At 46.3% G+C, this 26015-nt stretch overlaps 2 protein-coding genes across 2 annotated transcripts in view; one reads left to right on the plus strand and one right to left on the minus strand.

Annotated features, from left to right (window-relative positions):
• GPR180 (G protein-coupled receptor 180) lies at positions 1-24821 on the minus strand. Its single transcript, XM_040991244.1, has 9 exons — positions 24677-24821; positions 21388-21546; positions 18575-18775; positions 12188-12368; positions 11993-12042; positions 8984-9141; positions 4833-5024; positions 3046-3123; positions 1-1826 (listed from the first exon to the last, which is right to left on the minus strand). Exons 1-9 carry the CDS (start codon positions 24819-24821, stop codon positions 1668-1670), a joined length of 1323 nt encoding a protein of 440 aa, XP_040847178.1. The 3' UTR covers positions 1-1667.
• TGDS (TDP-glucose 4,6-dehydratase) overlaps positions 11621-26015 on the plus strand; it is a 36899-nt gene continuing 22504 nt past the window's right edge. The window contains exon 1 of the mRNA XM_040991246.1: positions 11621-11625. The gene's annotated coding sequence lies outside the window, so the exon portion shown is untranslated. The remainder of the gene's footprint in view (positions 11626-26015) is intronic.

Here is a 26015-nt window from a genome sequence, read left to right on the forward strand (position 1 = left end):
TTTTGGAGCTTTACTAGCTGCACCTCAGTTGAACATAACAGACAGGAGCAGGGGTGACTGGTGAGCTAGGTTAAAGATACTGGCTGTGACCACCGAGCACACAGGCAGAGCGAAGCCTTCCTCCGATGGTCGGGCCCCTGCTGACCACACGATGGACAAAGCGGCAGAGCAATGACTGAGCCGGCTGAGCTCCGAGACGGTGCCATTTTGCTAGTCACTAGTGCACACATTTTGCCTTTAATCTGAAGCAAGATGCTGTTCATTTCCAATGAGTCAGAGCGGAAGCAGAAAGCAAAGACAAAGGCATAGAGACTCTGAAATCGTACTACCTTAAGTCTTTAAAAGTGCAATAGCTGGGTCCCTGCACTGTTTCCTACTTAGAAATGTGTAAGCAGATGAAAACTATTTTCAAAATAAGCCAAAGGTAAAAAAAAAAAAAAATGGAAAGGCCGGAACAATCTTACAAACAGCAACAAGATGACTGCCAGTCTGCGATTGCCGATGCGATGTGCACACACCCATTCCGCAGTTCTTCACCCGTCACTGACGGAGCACTCTCTAGTGAGCACACTCAGTGGCGGGTCAGTAATGGGCACTCTTCTTCTCTTTCTTTCTCTCCCTCTCACCACACACACACACACACACACACACACACACACACAAATATAGCTTTATTACAAAGGATTCAAGATGGCAACTACTTAAAACCCAGTGCCAACACGGATTATAACAAATCCAGTGAGTATTTTGTTTTTCAATTATTCATAGGAAATTTAATCCTGATTAAGCATCCTTGGGCAGGAATTCACGGGTAGTTGAAGACCGAAACCAACATTTATGTGAAATGGTTCTGTTAATTTAATCTCTGTATACGGCTTAATTATGACTGGGGATTCAATGTAAGAGAAATGAATTATATTGGGATTAAAATTTTAGTGCCATATCACACAGTACTTTTTCCTTCCTTCTTTTTTAAGCACAAAAATCCACTTGCCCCCTTACCTAAGTGTTTGGATTTTAAAATCCCTTTTCTTTACAACCCATGTAATATATCTGTTTTATTTTTCATGAGCTATTTGTCAGAAACACTTGATGATCAAGCAAAAACTTGAAATAGAGCCCATGAAGATAAAAAAAATTGAAAATAACCCCTCCCATAAAAAACAAATATCTAATCATTAATATCCTCAAGAAATTTCAATTTCAGTTCCTTCAAAGTCCAATAAGAAATGGATTTTCCTTACAGCATAGGAAAGAAGCAGTCTTTAAAATCAGTCTCGCACACTGATTTCATAACTGGGTCAGCTTAGATATGTTTATGACTTTGTACAAGACTACCACACCTGAGTTTCCTGTGGGTGTAAGACGAGGCATTGTAAGTGGTGACTTACCATCATGTCCTATAATCCTCTCTCCTATTTATTTCCACACGGAAATGGTTTCAATCACCTTAAAGCAACAGTACTTCCTACAAGTTTATTGTTTACAGATATTTCAAACCCCGTTTTTCAGTTTGGGGACTGCTTAAATGCAGTCACATAAATAATACGATCTGCCTCTGCTGCACAACTTTTCACACCAAATGTATGAAAAACAAAGTCACTGTATCTGGGTCCTTATTGCACTGCCGTAAGCAACTCATTTTGCTTTTCCGCAGAAATCAAGTATCAGAAATGAGGGCGGCTTTTGTGTCCAGATGCTACGGTCAGCGGTAGTGTGACCGAGGAGAGTGAAGAAACTTCCCAGTACAGACTGTGCGACAGAAAGAGTCTGTAGAGAATTACCATGGCAACAGCCTGGCAAAGGATAACACCTATGGTGACAACCTGAAAGGAGAAGAAAGGGGATGCTTTAACCGCACGCAGAAACAGAGGGATTATAGTCCATTTCTCATGAGCCTATGTGTTTTTCCATAGAGCCAGGACTCCACCCTTCCATTCACCAGGGTTCAGATGATTAAAGAAACCAAAGTAGGAGAACTGATTAAAATGGTTAAAACTGCCACTGCTCGTGGCTCACATTCCGCTAATAGTTTATATAGAAGCCCAAGAGAAATGCAAGCATGCATTAGTCTCAGTGATAACACAAATAAGGATGCTGGCTGGCTCAGTCTCGGGAAGCAGGAAGGCATACCCCTGCCCAAAACTAGCAGTACCCTGCACACTCTTCCAGAAGCCCTCGAGTGCTTTCTGTTTGTGTGGACAATCTGCCGCTTGCCCTTCGTAAATTGCTGGGCCCCATCACACTGTGTGCACTGCTCACTGGGCTCCTGGCAGAACTCCCCTCCCAGGGATAGAGCTGGTACCCTGAGCAGGTGGAGGTCCAGACCCACAGCGTGGCAGACTTGAGCCTCATACCTGCTCTACAAAAGCACCTCAACTGATCTTTCAAACACTGTTGATCATGTGGCAAAAAAAAATTTTTTTAATTACTTTTTCTTAGCAAAAGCATGTTATACATTCTACAATTTGCTTGATAAAAGTGTTCTAAAACAGGCTAAAATAAGAACAAAATCATTTCAATCATTCAGTTTATAGACAAAATTTAAACAATATTTTTAACCATTTAAACTTCTAGTGTATATAGTCTCCAGCTAAAGACTTTGCTTCAAAAATGTGATAAGCTGGGCTTGGCACAGTAGCCTAGTGCCTAATGTCTTCACCTTGCATGTGCTGGGATCCCACATGGGCGCCAGTTCGTATATCAGCTGCTCCACTTCCCTTCCAGCTTCCTGCTTGTATCCTGGGAAAGCAGCTGAGGACAGCCCAGAGCCTTGGGACCCTGCACCCACATGGGAGACCCAGAGCAGGCTCCTGGCTCCTGGCTGTTGATTGGCTCCACTCTGGCCTTTGCGGTCACTTGGGGAGTGAACCAGCAAATGAAAAATCTTTCTCTTTCCTTCGCTTTGTAAATCTGACTTTCTAATAATAAATAATCTTAAAAAAAAAAAAACCTCTAAGCTTTCAGATAGGCCCCCACTTCAATATTTTGCCAAGAAAAACTATATTTTCATAAAAACTTTTAGATCGCATATATATTACTTACCTTATCTCTTTGGTAGTCATTAAAAATGACAGAAATGCATGCAAAACTTGGATGACACAAAAACCACAAGATACAGCCCTGAAACAAATGCATAAGAAACCAAGTCAGTACAGCTGTGCCTTTATTGCTAGAATGTAGCAGAGGAAAACACTACTAAGTGTACTGGTAAAATGATCTCAATTAGCCATCAGAGTCGGGCTTACAAAAAAAGGAAAAATACATTTCTTGTTGCTGAAACATTAATATGTTCTTTCTGACCAAACGAGGGTTTTCTGAGTATTTACAAACTTGCATTTGTACACGTGTCTTGGTAAACTATAAGGCACACAGATTAAGGAGAGTAAGAAACTGATCATTGAGAGGGGCAAGATGCAAACACATAATAAAACTGTAAGAAGAAAGAGATGCACAGTGTATTTGCATAAAGACTCACAAAGAGCTGCTGCAAGAAAACACAAAGTCACGGGCTAGCAGGGGCTACCTGCCGAGGGGCTCACGGGGGTGGGCTGAGCAGGCAAGCAGGGGCTACCTGCCGGAGGGGCTCACGGGGGTGGGCTGAGCAGGCTAGCAGGGGCTACCTGCCGGAGGGGCTCACGGGGGTGGGCTGAGCAGGCAAGCAGGGGCTACCTGCCGGGGGGCTCACGGGGGGGGGGCTGAGCAGGCTAGCAGGGGCTACCTGCCGGAGGGGCCCACGGGGGTGGGCTGAGCAGGCAAGCAGGGGCACCAGCGCACACCATACTTGCCAAATACACCCTTGTCTTCCTCGAACCATGGCATGGTAGCATACTTTCTTTTGCATAATTTTATTCCAATAAAGAATCTGATAGTATCTACTGAGATGCTTGCTATAGGAAAGATTTAGGCAGGGATGCTGGGGGGACACTGAAAAACACGCTAACTACGCAGGAATATACATTAAACATCCTTTACAGGCTCCCAGCAGTGGAGAAAACCAAGCAGATGGACAAAGCTACTCTTTAAATACTTTAGGATGCTTGACCCTATTCATGAAGATAAAGTATCTAAGAACACCTTCTTATTTTAAAGCCTCAAATTATAAAAAAAGTTAGGTTCTGTTTTCAACACAAAACAAGAACAAAACCAGCTCAAAGGCACAAAGTTATCAAAGGATAAGCACTCGTGCCCCTGTCCAAAAGGCAAAAGGAAAATGGCACCTGCTCATCTGGCTGGGCCCCAGGCTGCTTCCAAGGGCTGTGGCGCAGCTCTGCGGGGCTCAGCAAGGCACAGGAGGAATGTGGCCCTCAGGTCCCTGCTGCCCAGGGTGGGCGATCTGAGCCCTGCTCTCAGCTGCCCAGCCGAAGGGGCACCATGAGGACATGCTCCGGGGGAGGCAAACCCGCTCCCCTGGGATGGAGTGGAGTCAGGGGTGGGAGGTGAGGGTAGGGGGGTGGCAAGTGCACACACACACACACACATATGCTGGCACTGCAGAATGGTCCACCTGTCACAGCGACACAACTGCAGACACTGCAGCCCGCACTCCACACCGGGGCAATTTTTCTTAAAAATTCTGAGGCCCTGGGGTGGGGGAGGGGGAACCCATAAACTCCAAATTGATAAAGACATGATGACCTAGGCAAAACTGACCTGCCAAAGCCTCCAACAACAAGGCCCGCATCACGTGCAGAGCAGATGTGAACACACACAGGGCTGAGAGCAGAGCCTGGCTCTCAAGAGAAGTGTGCGGAAGGTTAGCTAGGTTGCTTATGAACTACCCAGAGAGCAGCGCGCAGCGGCTCTCAGCAGCCAGCCCCCACAAGGCGTACTTTGGCAAATGTAATGTAGAACTCCCTTTTCAATGTGCTCCTCTCCACCATGATGATCTGATAGAGGCCACAGCCCAACGACAAGGCCAGGCAAACTTTCAAAATGAGCAGAAGGATCCCGGCTAAGTTGCGGTGTGAGTGGGAGCTGTGATGACCGGTACCTTCAAACTGCTCCCAAAGTAGCAACACACTCTGCAAAAGAAAAAACAAAGCAAAAAACAGAAACACCACAGTGAGAGAACAAGATCCAGGTCTGCTTGCAAGAGTACCTTTAGCACACAGCCTTTTGTGAATGTGCTCTTCAACACAACACACAGATTCCTAAGACGCTCTAAGACTCAGCCGACTCTGAACACCAATTAAGAAGTGCAGGCGCAGTCTTCTCCATGCTCTGATACCCTAAGCTGGAGAACAGGGAATTTTATCAAGTGAGACCCACACTGGAAAGATTTTTTAAAATGCTACTGCTATAACGATTCAACTAAGACACCTGCAAGGATAAAGATAAATTGCAAAGGTTAAGAAAACCTCTAATACTGCTTCAAAATCCTTTTCACTTCAACACCATGATTAGAAATCAAACTGCTCTGCATTTAGGCCTACCATCTCAGGGCAACTTGCAAAGACCCCAGCTTTCCTTTGTAAGCCAGCAGTTAACAAGTCAGAACTGCTGCCTTCACACCTCACTCACGGTAACTCCCCTCGGGAAAGGCGTTTGAAATACTCCTTTCAAGGAGCTGGTGCTGTGACGTAGCACTTTGGATCAATGCCTGAGATGTTGTCATCCCATGTGGGCACCAGTTCAAGTCCTAGCTGCTGCACTTTCCATCCGGCTCCACATTTATGTGCCTGGGAACGCAGAGGTGACCCGAGTGCCTGGGCGGACCGGGATGGAGTTCCAGGCTCCTGGCTTTGGCTTAGGCCAGCTCTGGCCCTGGCCACTGTGGCCAATTGGGAAGTGAATCAGATGGAAGACCTCTCTGTAACTCTGTCTTTTGTATAAATACATACATAAATTTTATTGAAGGAGTAGAGACAGAGGGAAAGATCTTCCATCTGCTGGTTCATTCCCCAAGTGGCTACGACAAGCGGAGCTGAGCTGATCCGAAGCTAGGAGCCAGGAGCTTCTTCTGGATACCCCACAAAAGTGCAGGATCCCAAGGCTTTGGGCCATCTTCAACTGTTTTCCCAGGTCTGGATGGGAAGAGGATCAGTCGGGACACAAACTGACAACCACACGGATTCCAGTGCTTACAGGTGGAGGATTAGCTAGTTGAGCTATTGCACCAGGCCCAATAAAATTTTTTTCTATAAATGCAAAATAAATAAATATTCACCTTAATGGCTCAGGACATTGTTACTCTTCCTTGCTTATCTTTTCTCCTCTTTTGTTTTGTCTGGATAAAAAGCTCATCAAGTTCTCGGTAAGCTGCTCTGTTTAATGCTGCGCAGCAGAAATCAATGTCCATGTTCTCCTCATTCTTACCAAATTACTACGATGTTTTACCTTCAAACGTGTAAAAAAAAAATGGGTGTATCCTTGGGACTTCCGTTGTCCATTCCACTCTCACAACTGAGGCATTGCAGTGACATCCAAAGACCAGCTCGGAAGTCAGTGTTCAGCAATTCTTCAACTTCCAGTGTCCTGAGAGCCTCGTCCTCCCTGCGCAGTCACACCTGCCACTCAGACTGCACGCCACCCAGCACCGACAGGTGACCTCCATCCCGCACCTCAGACTGCACGCCTCCCAGCACCGACAGGTGACCTCCATCCCGCACCTCAGACTGCACGCCTCCCAGCACCGACAGGTGACCTCCATCCCGCACCTCAGACTGCACGCCTCCCAGCACCGACAGGTGACCTCCATCCCGCACCTGAGACTGCACGCCTCCCAGCACCGACAGGTGACCTCCATCCCGCACCTGAGACTGCACCCCTCCCAGCACCGACAGGTGACCTCCATCATCCCGCACCTGAAACTGCACCCCTCCCAGCACTGACAGGTGACCTCCATCATCCCGCACCTGAGACTGCACCCCTCCCAGCACTGACAGGTGACCTCCATCATCCCGCACCTGAGACTGCACCCCTCCCAGCACTGACAGGTGACCTCCATCATCCCGCACCTCAGACTGCACGCCTCCCAGCACTGACAGGTGACCTCCATCCCGCACCTCAGACTGCACGCCTCCCAGCACTGACAGGTGACCTCCATCCCGCACCTGAGACTGCACGCCTCCCAGCACTGACAGGTGACCTCCATCATCCCGCACAGGCAACGTGTTCTTTGGGCTCCATATGTATTGCAAATGTTGTTCTGTTTCCACCAGCTTATGCCCCCCTGACTCCTTACCCTGTGTTTTTACAACAAAGAGGCGGGAATATAGAACTCCCAAGGCCCAGGAGTCACACTGTTACACGTTAGAACTTTCTCTTTTCCTATGCATATGCTAACATACATTACATATTCATGTGCTCTTTGCTAGTTTTTCTCAGACACCGTTTCTGAGCTATAGTTTAATATATTCTTCTAAAGGTGCACAAGTTTTGTGGTGTCACAGTCTCAGTTTGTATTATTTTGTGATAATGAATTAAAATTCTAATGAATGATGCTGGCAGTTGAATTTTTAAAATAATTGCAAACTGAGAAATGAGAATTTCAAGTGGTAGTCACATTGCACTCCTTGAATCCTCAATCAAAACCATTAAGTTAGATCTTGCCCTTGTTGTAAGCGCGTCTAATCTCATGGTTTTCTTCAGCCCCTTTCTGGCGCTTTCTTCTTTCTCGGTATCGTTGCCTGTGACAGGACTGCTTTCCCGAATCAATCCTGCACGTTCAAATGCTCGTACTTCACTGAGCACCTGCAGGACTAGACGGACACTAGGAGCATGCAAACATGCAAACATGCAAACATGAACAAAGCGCTTGTCCCGCTCCTCATTAGCCAATTTGACTTCAGGCACTAAAACTTAGATTACGATTTCTTTCAGAGCCCAGGTGCATTTTCAACGACAGCAAACGCTAGTTAAAGACTGCATAAATCTTTGTGGTCAAAGTTTTCTTTCTTGTTTCACAAGGAAGCCAGATCCCATTCTTTTTTCGTCCATAATTTGTCTTTTAATTCATCTCACACAATGACTCAAATTCTTGTATGTCTAGACGATCCTGAAGATCATTTCCAATGGCTGTATCTCAAATTCACTAATTCATTCATTCAGTGTTCACTACCACATGCTAGAAAATAGATAAGCAGGGCCTGGCAGGGTAGCCTAGCTGCTAAAGTCCTCAACTTGCACATGCCTGGATCCCATATGGGTGCTGGTTCTAATCCTGGTGGCCCTGTATCCCATCTAGCTCCCTGCCTGTGGCTTAAAAAAGCAGTCAAGATGGACCAAAGCCTTGGGACCCTGCACCCGCTTGGGAGACCTGGAAGAAGCTCCGGGCTCCTGGCTTTGGATTGACTAAGCTCCAGCTATTGTGGCTACTTGGGGAGCTAATCATCAGACGGAAGATCTTCTTTGTCTTTCCTCCTCTCTGTATATCTGACTTTCCAATAAAAATAAATAAATCTTAAAAAAAAGAAGAAAATAGGCAAGCAAATGCTTCAAACCTAACATGTACTTCAAACCTGAAGTAGCTGAAAAGTTGGCAGGCAGTGTGTGCTCGGCAGAGCGGTCATGGTATTACCTGTGACCTGCTTCCCGGGTTGTGGTGCGTGGATTGAGGTCCTGGCTCCTGTTTGGATTCTACGCTTCCATTTATGCACGCCCTGGAGGCAGCAGGTGATGTGTTTGGGTCCCTGTCACTCAAGCGGGAGACCCAGACCGAGTTCCCAACTCCTGGCTCCAGCCATCTCCAGGCCCAGTCCCAACTGTGGTGACCATCTAGGGAGTGGACCAACGGACCAGCACATGGAAGATCTCTCTCGGAAATGAAACAAAACACGGCTAGGGAGCTCTAACCCGGACCAATTCTGATCACATTCCGCGGTGCTCATATATTAGCACACAAAAGATTCCACAAGCCACGTGCTCGGTTACCCTTTAGATTCAGCTTTCAAAATAACCTGGGTTCCTTGGGGGTCTCTGTTATGCTGCAGTGTGCATTTTGACTCTTACCACGCAGGAACCCCGGGTTACCGACACGCACCTGTGTCAGGACAATGACCACAGCAGTGCCAGTGGACGCGGGGGTGGAGTCCCACTGGAGCGGCCTACTCTGGGCCTTCTTCATCCTCACGATGGTCCAGCCCATGCAAAGACTCAGAAGCAGGTACAGCATCTGGATCTGGGAAGCGATGTCAAAAACTGCAGGGAAATCAAGATCACAATCAATCAAAATGCTGGACTGCAGATGATTCGGCACTTGCTGCACTGCTGCAACGACAATACCATCTTTTTTTTAAAATTTTTTTGGTCCCCCAAAAGATGAACTTCTTTAAGGAAAATCAGAAGAAATTCAATGAGAAATTTTCAGGTGCCAATTTTATTTATTTTTACCCCAGCTTAATTTTTAAAATAGTAATTAGTTTTTAACATTCAAAATAGTTCACAGATCTAATTCTCACAATGTAATGATGTTCCCTTCCTCTCTCCTTCCCTCGCACTTTCTCTCATATTTCTTTCATTTTTAAGACAACATATTTACATTTTCATGGGCAATTTTAGAGGATTAAAATTTTGACATAAAACTTGTGTGAATTAAAGTACTTTGATAGAAACTCTACTTTAAGATCCACATATATGCTCATTTATCAGATCTTTTTAGGTCTGCCTTTAAACATCTTTGCTTCTTTTCTATAATTCACTCCTTAATGAAAGAAACAGATTTTAAATATCACTTTCACAATCTGAAGGACACGCTTGCTGTCTTTCCTGGGTTGTTCCTAAGCAGGGATTTCCACAACCACTACGCAGAAGCAACCTGACAGCACAGCCCCTGTAACACCCGATGACGTGCGGCTTTGACGTCAGAGTCCCAAGACAAGCCAGTAGTTACAAGCATCAGTGTGATGCGCCACCAGGTGGCCGGCGCTTGCACTGCAGGGGCAGCCTGCTGCTTGAAGGCAAGGGGCAGCCCAGCCATCTGTACACTACTACCAGAACACCTTAAATGCTTCAAGTGCCACAAGACTGGCTGGTGTATTTAAAATGCTATCACTTTTTAAAAATCATTTATATATTTTGATGTGGATTTTGAAATAAACTTGCAGTCACAAGTTGACAAAATAAAATTTTCTTCAAAGTGCCACTCATAGCTTTGGTGATGACAACTTTTGCTTCCTTTATATAAGAATATTCTTACAACAGAAAATGACCTGCATTTTTTTTTTACTTAAAAGTTGTGAATAAAAAAATCTAATGATATACCCTCTCAGATACATTTTGACTCAAAATCTCAATGGTTTTTGCATTTTTTTAAGAATACTTTTTTTAAATTGGAAACTCAGACATAAAGAGTGGAGGAGAGATAGACAGGAATATCTTCCGTTGATTCACTCTCCAAGCGGCTGCAATGGCAGAGCTGCATCGATCTGAAGCCAGGAGCCCAGAGCCTCTTCCTGGTCTCCCATGCAGATGCCAGGTCCCAAGGCTTTTGGCCGTCCCCGACTGCTTTCCCAGGCAACAAGCAGGGAACTGCATGGGAAGTAGGGCTGCTGGGATTAGAACTGATGCCCATATGAGGTGCTGGCATGTTCAAGGCAAGGACTTTAGCCACTAGGCTATCGCGTCGGGCTGGGTCTTGCATTATAATCATTTAGCAAAATCTTTTATTTTGGAACTACGAAGAATCAATAACACTTATCTATTGCACTCCCGGAAAGTTTTTTATGTTCAATGAAAATGCCAAATGGTCTAAAACAACATTTCTATATGTAGCAGATATTCACAAAAAGACTGCATCTTTGATGAGAGCAATGGCTTGGCCATCCGATGGGCTGGCACGCCCTGCCTCTTCGGACCTAAATTTCCTCATCTAAAATTAAGCCACTTGCAGGGTTCTGTTCAGCCCTGATGTTCTAGTGTTCTAGAAGACACTCACAAGGAATCGAGCGTGGGAGAGGTGGGGTTCTAGAAACCAGGTCAGAGAGGAAAAGCTCCCTTTGTTCATGCCAAGGGGGTGGACTGCGTGCTTCCTCTTCACGTGGCGCTGCAGGCAGTGCGCCCCCTGGCGAGCAGCCCTGAGACAGCCGACGGCACAGTACCCCAAGATGCTCTACATGAGCACAGAAATACCCAAACGCGCAGAGCAGTGAAGCCCAGATGGTGTCACATTCAGAACCTGCCTCGCAGGGCAAGTCTGAAATAGTTCTATGCAACTTGCTGCGTCCCTGAAGTTCTCTTGGAAAGGTCATGATTATTGGATGTTTTAATGATTTTTTTCCCATCATGCATAATTTAACATTATTTTACAAGACTTGCTCTTATCAAAAGAAAAGATGGGAGGCTGGCTCAGTTACAGCTGCACACAAAAGCTTTGGGGCAGAAACAGCGAGACAGCTTTAGTGTAGGAGGAAATGGAATAAAGCAGGGAAAAATTCCAGCTTTCAGTTAAAAAACTTTACATGTGAGTCTGCCCCTCCACTTAATAGCTGACACTTTCGTCAACTATTAATCTTTGTTTTTTGAGAGACAGAGAGAAAGCACCTGCATCTATGAGCTACTTAGCAGCTTAAATGTCTGCGACAGTCGGGACAGGACCAGGCTGAAGCTGAGAGCAAGACACACAGCCCAGGTCCCCTCCTGGGTGAGCCAGCAGCTGCTGTATCCCAGGGGGCGCCAGAGCTGACGGTGGAGCCAGGACTCCAGCCCAGGCTGTCTAGCAGGAAACACAAGTGCCTTGGCTGCTACGCCAACCACCTGCTCCGTGGGCCCAGATTTTTTATCTGCAAGACGGGATAAGCAGCGCTGCATTTTATTGGGGGATGGAATATGAAAGTGTAGATGAATATATTTCAAAAAAATAAAGAGCTGTACACATTACCTATTAACAAAAAGAAACAGGACAGATGAGAACTAATCCTGTCTTGATTTAAGCTGAACTCTAAGCAGCCTTGCCCAGAAAACTCACGACGAAAAGGTAATTACAAAAAAAAAGGAAACAAGCAAGAAGCATAGAGTAAGGTGCTGCGTGCACAGTGCTGAGAGGGATACTCACATTCGGCCAGGCTTCCCATCCAAGGCACCCCCAGGCCATCTCTGGAGTAACTGAGAAATGGGACAGGAGAGCATTTGCGTAAATGACACATGCACGGGAAAACACCATTCATAGTCAAAGCAGGCACAATTTTGGTAGCCTAATTACGATTCATTAGCTGTAGTGCTGAACACAGTTGGAGGGGCTCTGAGTTACCTGGAGAAGTGGATGTAGTTAGCGAAGGCCGAGCCGGCCTGTAAGAGCAGTGCTGTGGTCAGGACCTTCAGGACCGTGTGCATGGGGCCTCCCTTCTTAATGGCCTGCCACAAGGACTGAGCAGAAATGCAGGTGATCACGAAGTACACCAGGACGAGCAGGAAGAAGAACTCGTGCAATCCTGTCAAGAGGAGAGAGGGATCCACTTCAGCACAGCAGCGGTGGTGCAGGGCTGCTTTCCAACCTCCTGTCAACGCACTCCTAGACCTTGCTTTTCACCTGAAAGCCACGGAATTCCCTTTTGCAAAGGAAAAGCAAAGGAGAACTATTAAACCATAAACACATTTCCCTTTGGAACTAAAATTTTTAACTAAAGCAGGCAGATTACACCAAACTAGTTAGAATTAATTTTGTCTGGTGGGGGGTGGGAAGGAGAAGCCCAAGGACTCAATGTTAAATCAATTTCTTGAAAATAGTAAATAAGAACAAAGATATCAGATACACATTTCAGAGCCACCGTGGATTGCCTAAGGAGCTGAGCCAACATCCTCCAACAATGTGTCTCCAAGTGCACCCGGGGCCACAGCATCACTTGCCAACTGGCTGTGAATGCAGATTCCTGGTCCTCCCCGTTGCACCTACTGACTCAGGAACCACAAGTGGAGTCCAGCACCTGCGTCCTGCTAAACCTCAGCACGACAGAGATGGCTCATGGGAGACCACCCCTGCCCTGGGGTGCCCCTTTACCTTCAATTGCCATGAGGTCAAAGTTTCAAAATGTTTGAGCTCCTTCTGCAGCGCTTGCCCCATCCTGGAGGAAAGCCCGTGGAAGTGACAGGACAGCACAGCTGGCTAAACTGTCACCCCTGACCAGACAGCTGGGTGGTCAACAGCACCTGCTGCTCAGGGGGTATGGGTTACGCTAACCACAGTGGGAACTGAGCCCACACACCGCACGAAGGAGCAAGACCACAGAAACGAGCTGCAGGAGCTCGCTCTGGAGCAGGTCAGGAGTCAGAGTAGACCGTGGGAATCCAAGTTCTTGCCTGAACACAACCACAACTGAGCAAAGGGAGAGGGTTGGCAAAGATAGGAACAAAGTAAGGATGTGCAGATCTGATGGGAAAACTGGTGCCTGACATTGCAGAGGCCCCTAGTTCCCATTAGTAGCTGTTCAGTGCAGCCCTCAGGTCGGCTCTAGGTAAACATACTTGCTGCTTTACTTGGAACCTTTTGCCTGGGTCTTCATTTTCCAGAAGTTTCAGAAAACTTCTACGACAAACTAGCTTTGAGTTTAATGGTTTATATTTCCCTGATTGCACCTCGAGACAGTTCCCCATCTGTGGAAGACTCTGGTTGGCGAGCAGGGACAGGACTATAGCAACATGTGAAAAGCAGCCTTGGTAAAATAAAAGCTGTGGGGAGGGTAGTTGCTCCATCACCGCTTTGGCTTGACGCCGAGGGAAAGAAGCAGGAAGCGCTGCTGCCACTGGGTGTCTCTCTTGCTCCACACAGAGCAACGGGGCCTGCACGGGGATAAGGCATTTCAGGTCCCAGGAAAGCAAAGACCAAGCACCACAAGGAGTAAAGCTTCTGTTTAAACTGCTTGCATAGAAAAGTACGCCAGCTTTAGAAATAGTGGGACCATAACCCTGAGGTTATTACAGCACTGGAACAGGATAGAAAACACCGACACAAAAGCTGGGGTCACTGCCATTCTCTTGGCTATTTTGTGATTCGAGTAAAAATTTTTCCTTCCTTTTTAATGTTGAAGAATTCACCATGGGCTACACATAGGTCAACAGGCTGATCCTCCACTTTCAAGTGCTGGCATCCCATGTGGGTACCAGTTAGTTTCCCGGCTGCTCCACTTCCCATCCAGCTCCCTGCTTGCAGCCTGGGAAAGCAGCTGAGGACGGCCCAAAGCCTTGGGACCCTGCAACCACATTGGTTTAGCTCAGCTCTGGCTGTTGCAGCTACTTGAGGAGTGAATCAGGAAATGGAAGATCTGTCTCCCAATAAAACAAATAAATATTTTTCAAAGCATTCATCAAGGCATTCTAGCTAAGGTCTTATTTATAACAGTTAATAGAATACTTATTACAGGAGAAAATCTCAGATTACTAAGTTACAAATCTATCAAAGAAGGAAAACCCTTAGTTTATTTACTACCAAAAAAAAAAAAATCAGAATAACACAGGAAAGGAAGAACACTGGAAAACAATATGGATCCCAACGACAAGTGTTTCAGATTTACTCCAGGCTACTCCAAAAGACCTGCAGACACTGACCAGCACAGGGGATCACTGTATTGAGATGGTATACCGAAAGGAACAGAACCAGGACATCTGTCCTACCTTGTGTCCACTGAATTTTACATGAAGATTCTTATCTTGACCTTGCCCACAAGAGCGCTAGACGGTGAAATATTGATTTTGTATTTAGTGTTCTCTAAATCAAGGACCACTAAAAAGAAAAAAAAAAAAAAGGCTCCTGGGTTTTCTCTCTGGCTATCAATTTTACTTTTGCCTGCCACCAGCTTTCATTAAGAAGAAAGCAGTCTATGTTTTGTTCATTTGGGGATTAAAGTCTACTTTTAAAACAGGTGGACACTAAGTCTTACTTCAAATCATAGATGAGCTGTTAAAATTGAATGCAAGTTTTTCAAAAGCTCAGGTCTAAGTGTAATGATTGATTTATTGTTCTATAACTTTAGCCCGTTGTTTTCTGTATAAATCATAAACATTAAACATGATTTACTTGGTGAAAAACAATTCATAGGCACTAAAGGAAAATATTCTTAAATGCACATGCAACAGGTGCTGAAGATGGAAAACCAGGCAGACTCCAAGGCAAGCTCAGGGAACATTAGTAGGAAGAAGGTTTATGGGTCAGGTTCAGCAAGTTTAGCCCTAGCAAAATGATGGGGGGGGGGTGGCCTGGGCCACAGGGGGCAGCTGCAGGGACACATCTGTCTGTTCACAACCCTTCTTACCTCAGGGCCCAGTGTTCCATGATATAACCAGATTTTGTTCATCATTCAAACTTCAGTGTCCTTCCCAGTGACCTGTGGGGCAGAATTGGTCTACCCTTGTCTTCTCCACATCACTTTAACTTACATCTGTCTTACAACACCATACAAGGGTCCAGCACCCAGTCTGACCAGTGAAATTTCTCAGGGAGCTTCTGCAAAACATTTTCTTACTCTTAAAAGATATTGAGTTTTGGAGTCTTTGAGATCTGATATCCATGACTACGACAGCTAGTTGTGAACTGTAGGGAATAGCCTAGAGACAAAGCCAACAGCCAGAGGACAGCAGGCTGGAGAGACTGCCCCAGGAGATCCCCACAATACCGGCTGCAAATAAGTGTCTTATTGTCTATGCAATTGCCATTTGGGCTTTCTGTGACTTTGGGCCAAAAGCATTCCATCGTGTTAACCAGCAACATGTCATCTAAGCTACATGGGAAATCCAACTTGTTATCTTTTGAGACAGGTCGGAAGCAGAGACAACAGAGAAGAATGTATGTATTTACGGGGATCTTAAAAACAGTGAGGTGGTGGATGCGGCAAAGCCTGTACTGAGATTCCGGTGGAAAGTGGTCTGAATGCCTTTAGGAAACAGAGTTCACAGGATTCTGGTTACTCCTTTTGGCCTCTAAAACCACACACACAGTTACTAAGGAGTTTAATCCTTTTAAAGAGCAGTTTCATTTTATCCTACCTTAAAGCATAATTCTATTCAACACTCAAGTAACATAAAATGTGCCTTAGTTTTTTTTGTCCGTTGTTGTTATTCTCTTCCTTGTTTCAGACCAACTCTAAAATAGAAGAATAACCAAAGTCTGGTAGATATAAAATACATAATTCATTTGAACGAAAACAAATTATAAAACTTAACCAGAATAATATGTGACACTGTTGCGATTTGTAGCTGGTTGCTCTAATTCAAACCTCTTCAATCTATGCTAACAGTCAGTTCTCAGTAAGAAGCGTAACAAACCAATTTTCCCTGCTCCAAGCAGATAATTAGACAAACTAGCAAACATTTCTAAAGTGAATTAATTGGAGATTATTCCCTGGAAACGAATTCCATACCCAAAGCTCCAGGGCAGGAAGAATCCCTCTCGGGCCTCTAAAACTGCCACGTTCCCCAAACGATCTGGACCATGGACTTGACCAGCTGTTCTGTCCTGCACATCAGCACGAACATCAGAGCTCTGACTGCAACGCCTGGCGTCCAGCCCAAACCCACTGGGCCTCTGGGTGTGGACAGCCAGGATTTTTTCCTTTGTAAACTCTGGATACCTGCACAGTGGTGAGTCGAGAGCCACGGATATAGGCATGAACCTCTCAAAAAGCTTTTCAGCTTTCTTAACCGACACGTTGATGGGTTCTTTAGGATTCCGTCAAGCTAGCCACATTAACAGAACTGGAGGATGCTTACTTCTCACACTTATTCTTCACTTGTTTTTTTTTTTTTTATTATTATCATGTTATGATACATTTCCACAGGCCCTAGGATTTCCTTTACCTCCTCCCCAAGTCCCCAAGGGGGGAAATGACTTCTGGGGGCTTCCACAGACTAGGCCTCTGCACTCACAAGGAGGTAAAGGAGATGAGGCAGGGTGGCTTTGAGGAGAGAAGCCAGATGGCATGTGTGGGTTAGGCCAGGGTACCCATCCACATGAGAGATCTGGGCTGGGCTAAGTGGGATTACTTGCTGCCTGCCAGGGCACATGGAAGCTTGGGTTTGGGGGCAGGCCTGGCTGGGCGAGGCCACAGTATTTGCCTGTTAGTATGTGGCAGGGGGTGGGCCATAGCACCCACTGGAATGCCAGGGAACTGGATGATCTGGGGGCAAATGCTGTAGGGTATCTGTGGGCCTGCCTCTGTGGGACTCAGCACCCACTGGCTTGCACAAGAGCTGGGGGTGGAGGCAGACTGGGCTAGGCTGGACCACAGAACTCACATGACACTCATAGGAGCCAGGGCTAAGAGGAGGCTGGGCTGGGACGTGCTGCAGCACCAACTAGCACGTGCAAAGGCAGGGACTGAGGGCAAAGCATGCCAAGTGGGGCTGCAATGCCCGCTAGCACGTGGGAGACCTGGGGTTGGGAGCAGGTCTGGTTTGGGAACGTGGAGAACTCTGCTACTAGGCTGCATCTCCTACTGTGGACAACAATATGTACAAATGTTTTGAAGTCAAAGGATTTATTTCAAATGCGTATCCCTGTATCAACCAAATTATTTGTGACCTATTATCCACAGCACACGCTCTTTGAGTTGCTTTTCTGTGTGCCAACTTGACACTTGAAAGCAGACACCTGCCTCAGACCGAAGTGGCTATCCTTCTGCCTAGCCCCATCCACCCTCCTTAAGGCCAGAGTGGAATTTTTCTTGTTCAAGAGAATAATGAACTCATGCAAAGGTAAACCCCTTTCCACCTATTTTTTTTCCTGATATATAGATCCTTCCTGCAACATGGTAACTTAACAAATTTGTTATGCTCTGTAGTATGTATTTCTTTATGCTACAAGAAGCCATTTATTTCTGTTGGGGCCAGGAGCCTCACTTTAGTAGGCTAGGTAACCTAAAATCCTGATGAAATAGTTGCTGGAAGTCAGCCTGCTTCCAGAAGGCATCGTGGAGTGTGAGCACTCCTAACCGTGAGCTCCAATGAAGGCAGTTCCTGCATGTGCCCACGCAAGCCAGCGGAGGGCCAGTTAGAAAGAGTAGGCCAGGTGCCTGTCTCACACGATCACTCACTGATTTACCCATCTTGGTTGCTCAATTTATGAACCTTCTTTCTTTACAAAACAACTAATGCCAAGTTATGGAAAAAACAAAAATGAATAGAATGGGACCAGCGTGGTGGTGTAACGAGCTAATCCTCTGCCTACCTATACTGGCATTCCCATATTGGTGCCAGTACATGTCCCACTGCTCCACTTCCCACCCAACTCTCCACTTACGGCCTGGGAACGCAGCAGAGGATGGTCCATGGCCTCGGGACCCTGCACCCACGTGGAGAGCTGGAAGAACCTCCTAGCTCCTAGCTTTAGACTGGCCCAGCTCTGGCCATTGCAACCGTTTGGGGAGTAAACCAGTGAGTGGAAGACCTTTCTCTCTGTCCTTCCTTCTTTCTCTGTACCTGTGTCTTTTCAAGTAAAATAAATCAATCCTTTTAAAAAAAGTGTATAAAATACATAAAGGAAATGACAGACTATATAATTCTACCATGTAGAATAAGGAATCTACGTTTATCAATATTTTTGTCCTTCGGTTAGATACATTGGTTACTTTCAATTAAGAATTCAGAAAAGATAACATGAAGATAGTTGTACACAAATCTTTGAGCTTAGGACACGTTTAAGTATTCTTACCAGACTCTTCAGCGCTAAAGTGATCCAACGGATTCCCTTCAGCATCTGGGTTTAGTAACACCATCTCAAATGGGATGTCTTCCGCCGGAGGGCTCTCCTCGTCAGCTCGGCATGTGTATTTGTCTGCGTAGAACACGTGCCACATTTGTGGAGACGGACTCTGGGACACTGTCATATTATGTTCTGTCTGGTTCATGGTCACTTTAAAAAGAAAGAAGATGGCATCTTTCAAAGTAAAATTCTCCGATATGTTCATTGTTTGAGAGGAAGAATCTAAGGGCGGTCTCCTTTGTCAGTGCTTACTACTTTAGAAACCCTATCCTTCTGAGTGACATTAACACCCCGGACCTGGTCACTGCTCATGGCCTTCGTCTTTTCTCCTGGGGGATACCAGTCTGTTTTGTTTCTGTTTTTTAGACATTCAACATGTGTTGATATCTTTACCTAACACAGTGTTGAACCTGTGATTGCAAAGCAAATGAAAACAATATGCCAGCATAAAAAGTGGAGGAATGAAAGAGGGAAAGAGGAAGGGGTAGGAGGTGTCTCTACGCTTCCAATCTACATCATGAAAATTACTCACTTCATATAAGTCAATAAAATTAAAAATTAGAAAAACATGTCCACTGTAGGAGTGCGTGTCATGGTGCAGGGAGGTAAGCTGTTGCCTGGGCATTCTGCACCCCACACTGGAGAGCAGATGACAGTCCCAGCTACTCCACTTCCGGTCCAGCTTCCTGCCTACCACCTTGGTGGGCAGGCAGATGACGGCCCAAGGAGGAGAGCTGAATGGAGTTCCTAGCTTCAGTGCTGACCTGGCCCAGCCCTTGCTGTTGCAAGCTTTTAAGGAATAAACTATCAAATGGAAGCACTCTTACTCTATTTCTTTCTCATACACTATCTTTCAAATAAATAAATAAATCTTTAGAAAAATGCTACATCTCAACCAAAGGAATTACTATCAAAATACTATGAACTCTTGTTTCTTGATCTCTTCTGCCCCATAAATCCAAAGAATATCCCAGCTCTCCAGAGAACAGAGAAGGGAGGGGGAAAACCTAAAGCCAATTGTGGCCAGAGGTTTGTGTTATACTCAGTCCACCCTAGAGAATGACGTTGCACACAGCAGGACCTCAGGATGCTCAGGCCAACCCGCCCATTGCTCAGGAAAGACGACAAGTTCAAAGACAACACAATCCTGACTCTCAGTCTAGTGCTCTTCTCACTGCACTGTACTGTCTGCACAAGTTCAGGGAATATCGGAATGTGATGGAAACAAAAATGATGCTTTTCCAAATACACACACTGCATGGTAAAGCACTGACCATGTGTTACAAGAAGACAAAACAATATTCCTACAGCTCAAAGCCCTAACTTGCTTGGCAAGTTTATATGTTAGAAAGAAAACATCTTTGAGGTTCCAAACGGAAAGCAAGCAACCTACCAACCAACAGACCCCTCCAGCATTCAACTCTGGTTATTCATCCTAAAATAATTAGTGACTAAGAGCGAGAGTACCCTATATCCTCATTCAACTGCATCATCCATTTAGTCCTCATTGTGCTCATCACAATTGCAACTCCACGTTTATTCTCACTGATGGGATTCAATGCTGTGACCTCAATTAGCCTTAAGGATGTGAGTGGCCGAGGTTCCTCGGTTTCCTGTTTGTCAGCTGAGTGACAGATATGCCAGTTCCTGAGGCAGGGGAACAATGGAAGAGAACTCGGTTTCAATGCAAAAAGCCGTGAGTTGGTTTTGAATATCATAAAACGTGGGAAGCAAAGGGCATGAGCCTTTATACGTTTATACAAATGGTGAGCAAGTTGGTGTGGAAAAGCCAGGATAACTGGGAAATGAGCAGCTGGACAAGTTTCTCCGAGTTCTGAAATTCAGAGCTGGAGTAGGTAACTTCAGGTAACTGTCTCTACTACCATTCAGCACGCTGTGGATACCATTTCACAAATCCCGATGAAAGGTTCCCAGCAGGGATGGTGGCATGCATTCGTGCCCTCTAATTTCATTCCTCTTCTGGCTATCATATGAAGGAAGCAGGTAGCTATTGAGATTAAGACTGGATGTCTAGAAATGGGAATGTTTTGCTAAAAGTAGAGTCTTCCATTACCTACAAAAGTCCCTGAATAATGGGAGAAAGAGAAAAAGCATGATTTCTCACACATGTCATGCATGCTCCAAAATGCTAAGGGTGTCCAATAACCAATTACCTTCCAAGGAGTAAAAGTGGTACATGCTCTTCCCACTCACCCTGCATACTTAAATCCTAAAGCATGGGATTGTGTTTCCAAGATGCGACCAAGGATTCAAGGATAAAAGTAGGCAAAGGATGTGATGCTGGCACAGCATTTTGTCGCCAACTCACTGCTCTTGTGTCTCCACAGCACAGCATGAAACAGCATCCCTTAGCGACGTTAGACATTAGAGCTAACACATATGTTCAGTGTTCAGCTCACTGTTGGAACCCATGCCACAGCCACTACAGGCCACTACAGGGCAGAATGTGGTTGGACATTGGCACGAGCAATGCAGACTATACCAGTGGGAATGAAGGGAAGGATTCCTTCATAAATTATTTGGAAGTCTGTTTCTAAAACTTTGGATAACAAAGGGGAGAAAAGTTAGTTTATCGTTTGAATAAGGAAACAACTTCATCAAAATTCAGCATAGAATCCACAGACAAAATATAATACATGCTGTCATGAAACAAACCAGAATGCACATGGATTACGCTATACTCCAACATTAAGAAGACAAAATACTTATTTTAATGGTCAAAGAAGAAACGCTGTACTCACCTGTCAGTTGGGCTTTGGCTAGTTTTTCATGGCAGCTGTAATCCTGACTGCTTTCCTGCAGCTTCAGCCACTCTGGGGCTTGGAATAGGTGGAGTTTAGCTTCTTTTCCCATCGCAACTGCTATGTTGTTGATTCTGACACACAGAAGAGCATGGTCACCTTAACAGTGAAACAGAAATCATCAGCTAGCTTGGGCTTGTAGGGAACTGAGCTCCAAGACCCTTCAACGCCCCACTTACCAACATGGGCATTTCAACAGCACAGGCTTTTGGGGTGGACACTGGCATTGTGGTTAAGATTCTGCCTGGGATACTCAAACCGCAAACTGGAGGACTAGCTTCCCTACTTTTTTTCAATTTTTCTGAGAATTTATTTATATTTGAGAAGCAGATTTTTAGAGAGCAGAAGTCTTTCACCCACTGGTTCACTCCCCAGCTGGCAGCAATGGCTGGAGCTGAGCCACTCCGAAGCTAGGAGCCAGGCTATCCCATGTGAGTGCGGTGGCCCAATGACCTGAGGCATGCTCCACTGCTTTCCCAGACTAAAAGCAGAAAACTGGATCAGAAGTGGATCTGCTTGCTGTACCACTGTGCAGGCCCCAGCTTCTCCACTTCTGATCAGGCTTCCTGTTAGTGCGTTTATTGCAAGATGATGGCTTATTATTGGAGGCCCTTTCGTGCATATGGGAGACCTAGGCTGAATTCCGGGTTCCTAACCTAATATGGACATTTAGGAAGTAAACCAGTATCCCTCTGTTACTGTCTCCTAGCCCTGCAAATCAAAAAGATTTAATGCATAATTTGTCTTAAAATTCAAGTAAGTAAATCCAACTGGAATGACCATCACATTCAAATGCAAACCATGAGGTTAGCCAATATTGCATTGTTTCCCTGCAAAACTTAGCTGGTAACGGGTAACATTTCTTTACACTGGAACAGCTAGAGGGTTATGGTAATAGAACTTCTGTCTCATTTCATACCTGCTCACGCCTTTTCAATTGTCAGAGATAATTTGTAAACATATACCAAAGATTATTTTGTTGTATAACATTGACATTATTGTACTTTTCACGTAAAAAGGAAGTATAGGTAATAGCAAAAAAAAGCTTAGGTGAATGTGTCTTGGTTATCAGACACTTTACACTTGCAACAAAACGTGACATTAGAGACTTTTACAGAAGGACTTTGGAACAGTACGAGTCTTCAGTGTGAAGCAGAAAGGGCCTGCGGGCAGGCAGAGGCGTGTAAGGCCCAGACCAGAAACAGCAAGGGACGGTTGTCTCCAGGAGAGGTGATTCTGTTTCTATTTTTCTATTATTAAAGATTTTAAATACATTTAAAAATGTGTAACAAAGCCTGCCTAAGTCTCTTACATAAAATAATTACAATTAGCTACAGCCTTCAAAGTAATTTCCAACATCCATTAACATTTTAAATTGTATTCACATTTTAAACTTTAAATCATATCCAGAATTAATGATTTTAGTACAGTTTCAGCACTATTTTCCTGAACTGAAACTTACTGCAAGTTGGTAGTCACTAGCAATATAAATCTATATGTATAATGTATAAAGATGAGTACAATTTTATATGTAAGAAGAAGACACATGTTAACACATCCTTAGTCTTTCTCGTAAAGTCTGAATCGAGTCTGTTTCTCCTCTCTCATGGCTTAAAAAAATTGACACCAAAATAAACTTACTTAATTCCAGTTTCCATGAAAAAGGGCTTTTGAATATTTATTTATTTATTTATTTGAAAAGCAGTGACAGAGTGGTGGGGGGGCAGTGAGGGAGTCTGCCATCCATTCACTGGTCCACCCGCCAAATGGCCACAACAGACATGTCTGAGCCAGGAAGTCCGTCCTGGTCCCCTCCACGGGTGGCAGGAGCCCAATTACCCAGGCCATATGACACTGCCTTCCCAGCAGCATGACCTGGACAATGGGTCCGAGGCAAAGGTCTGAGGCTTGAACCAGTATGCCCATATAAAATGTCAACATGGCAAGCAGCAGGCTCACCCGCTGTGCCATGACATTGGCACGAAGCATAAACTTCTGGGAATATCTTTGCATGTTTGCCAGGTAACCAAGAACTGGCCAGGGGCCTCCAAGTTGCTCTGCTGGCCATGAGGAATAATCCTGCACAACCCTGACATTCTAGAACCATCATGCTGTTGATGAGTGAGATTGCTGTCCCTGTCAACACTCCAAGGATGCTAACAGCCAACTGAGGAAATGAAAGCACTGCCACGAATTACGAATAAAACTGTCTGCTTTCAGCCAAGGTACATTCCACGTGGGATTTTGGAAAGCTGAGTTGCATTATTTTCCTATTTTAACAATTTCAGATTAAAAAAAAGAAATACGGCTTCTCTTCCTTCATTTATATCATCAATTCTGCAATTTGCAATCATTAGACTTCCTCCCCAAACCACAATCTCTCCCACTCTATCTTCTCCTGAAAACCCTTTCCAGGCCAGTATTCTGATCTTTGTGGCAGCATCTTTCACTGTTAAAAGATGATAAACCCGAGACCCTAACTTCCTCAAGGAAAATAGTCATCTGGAGTATAAGTGCCAAGAAAAACCTTTAGATGTGTAGAAGACGTAGTAATGAGGCAGAAACGGAAGTGAACTCCTAACTTGTTCACTGACGATGTCATTATTGATTTTGGAAGGAGGCCCTCAGGTAGGGTGCGCTCTGATTTCCTAAAGGGCCAGGGAAAACCCAGACAAGTATCTGCGTCGCCTGAATGCTTGGGCCTCCTGCTGCAGAAGCAACCAACCCCACGAGTGTCTAAGTAACCGAAGCGTTCTGGGAGGCATGATGCCTGGTGTGTCACCTGCTTTCTAGAACTTCTCTGCTGTTGTCTTTACCAATCTGGTCTGGGGGTGGAGAGGACCCTTAGTAATCTAAGCCCTACGGCTTGGATGGGAAGGACCCTGCCTACAGCGAGTGTAGGCAATGTGGCTGGGCCAGGGCTGGGCCAGCGATGGAGGGTCTGGAGAGAGGGAGTCGTTTGCTCGGGAAGGACCGAGGAAACCCGGTGCAGGTGCAGGTGCAGAACACACCTACGCGCGACAGGGGCAGCCCGGGGCCCGGCAGGCGGCGGGAGTGGGCTCGGCCAGCGCGGGCAGCGGGTGAGAGGTGAGGCTGCACGGGTCGCCCGGCCAGCCCAGCCCGGCTCAGTCCTGCCCAGCGTGGCGCCGCGGCCGGGGCTGGGCGTCCCCCGGGAGGCGGGGAGGAGCGGCCCGCACGCCTTCCTCCCTCTCCCCGCCCCCCGACCTACCGTGGAACTGGAAGTGGCCGATGCTCTGGCCCTGAGCGTCTCGGGCCGCGGCGCTGCTGAAGCTGCCCCGGAGGGTCTTACTCTGGCTGCCCCGCGGCCAGCAGCAGCACGTGAGGGCCACTGCCAGCAGCCGCAGCGGCCCCATCCCCGCGCCCACCGCGGCCCCAAAGCGCCCGCGGCCGCCGGCCCCACGTCGGCAGCGGGCAGGGGGCGGAGCCAGCGCGGCCGACCCCGCCCCGAGAGGCGGAGACCCAATGAAACGAACGCCTCGTCCGAGCGCTGAGGATCCTCGCCAATCAGAGGCCGAGGTGGGCGGGACGTGCGGATGCACGCGTCCTGTCGCACTCCAGCGTTTGGGCTGGTTCCCGGAGAATCGGGAGGATGTCGCTTCTGGTTACGGAAAAAAAGGCTCGGGCGCCCGGGTGGCCCGGCGCGTCCTGGTACGGCGCGTGCGCAGACGCGCTGGCCCGGTGCGCGAGGCCTTTGCGTGGCGTTGCGTGCTGTGTGGATTTCAGAACCAGCCGCGTCACGCTTAACGGGACATGCCTGATCCTGAGGGAACCGCGTTCTTACTCAGCTTTTCCTCAGTGCTTGTGCACTGAGTATTGAACATACCTGCTTCAGCATCTGATAGACGCTTACCATGTCCAAAGTTCACGGTCCACTCACCTGGGCACCCAGAGCGATCCTTTTCCTCTTCCTCGTCTTCTTGAATGACAGTGCATTCTTACCTACCCCCTCATCAGTCCAAGGACAGGGTGGTGAGTTCCTATGGGGCGAGAGCAGGCAGGAATTCACTCCATCACCTACGGGCCTATGACAAGTCGCCCATTCCAAGTCTCAGTGCTGATTGGCCCAAGAGGCACAGGACTATGTCGGAATCCCTTCCCTTGAAGCCTTCTCTGTTGCCTGCAGTACAACCCCCCCAGCGTTACCGCTGTGAATTCACCCAACACCCCAAGTCTCTGGTTGTAGGCCTCTATCCCTGGCAGAACCTTCTGGTAGGATTGGCTCTGTCTACGTTTTTCATTTACTCTTTCGCAACATAAAAGACTCATATCTATGCATCTGTCTAGATGCCCCAGCACTGAAATCCGTTGATTCTCCTACCAGGCCAGTTATCACGACCCACTGTCAACTGTCAGTGAGAATTTCTGCACACTATTCTGCGCAGTAAATGCCAGATGGACAAACTGCTCACCTTGATGCAACCAGGAGGTCAAAATTATTTCGTAAATAAACATATGTAGATTATTTCATCCAATGAGCTTTTATAACACATAGGCAACTTTCCACAACAGACTTGACAGTGTAGAAAAAAAAAATCTTGAGGGAGTGT

This window comes from Ochotona curzoniae, unplaced genomic scaffold (assembly GCF_017591425.1).
Source record: "Ochotona curzoniae isolate NIBS_2020 unplaced genomic scaffold, NIBS_Ocur_1.0 contig_64, whole genome shotgun sequence".
NCBI lineage: Eukaryota > Metazoa > Chordata > Mammalia > Lagomorpha > Ochotonidae > Ochotona > Ochotona curzoniae.

Bases quoted from the DNA above. Each gene is read 5' to 3' on its own strand.
- GPR180 (XM_040991244.1), bottom strand. From the start codon at position 24,821: ATGGGGCCGCTGCGGCTGCTGGCAGTGGCCCTCACGTGCTGCTGCTGG. The intron at 3,124-4,832 runs GTACGCCTTGTG...CATTTGTTTCAG, and splicing joins TCTACATTACATTTGCCAAA to GGCTGTATCTTGTGGTTTTT. The intron at 1,827-3,045 runs GTAAGTAATATA...TTCTCCTTTCAG, and splicing joins ATGACTACCAAAGAGATAAG to GTTGTCACCATAGGTGTTAT.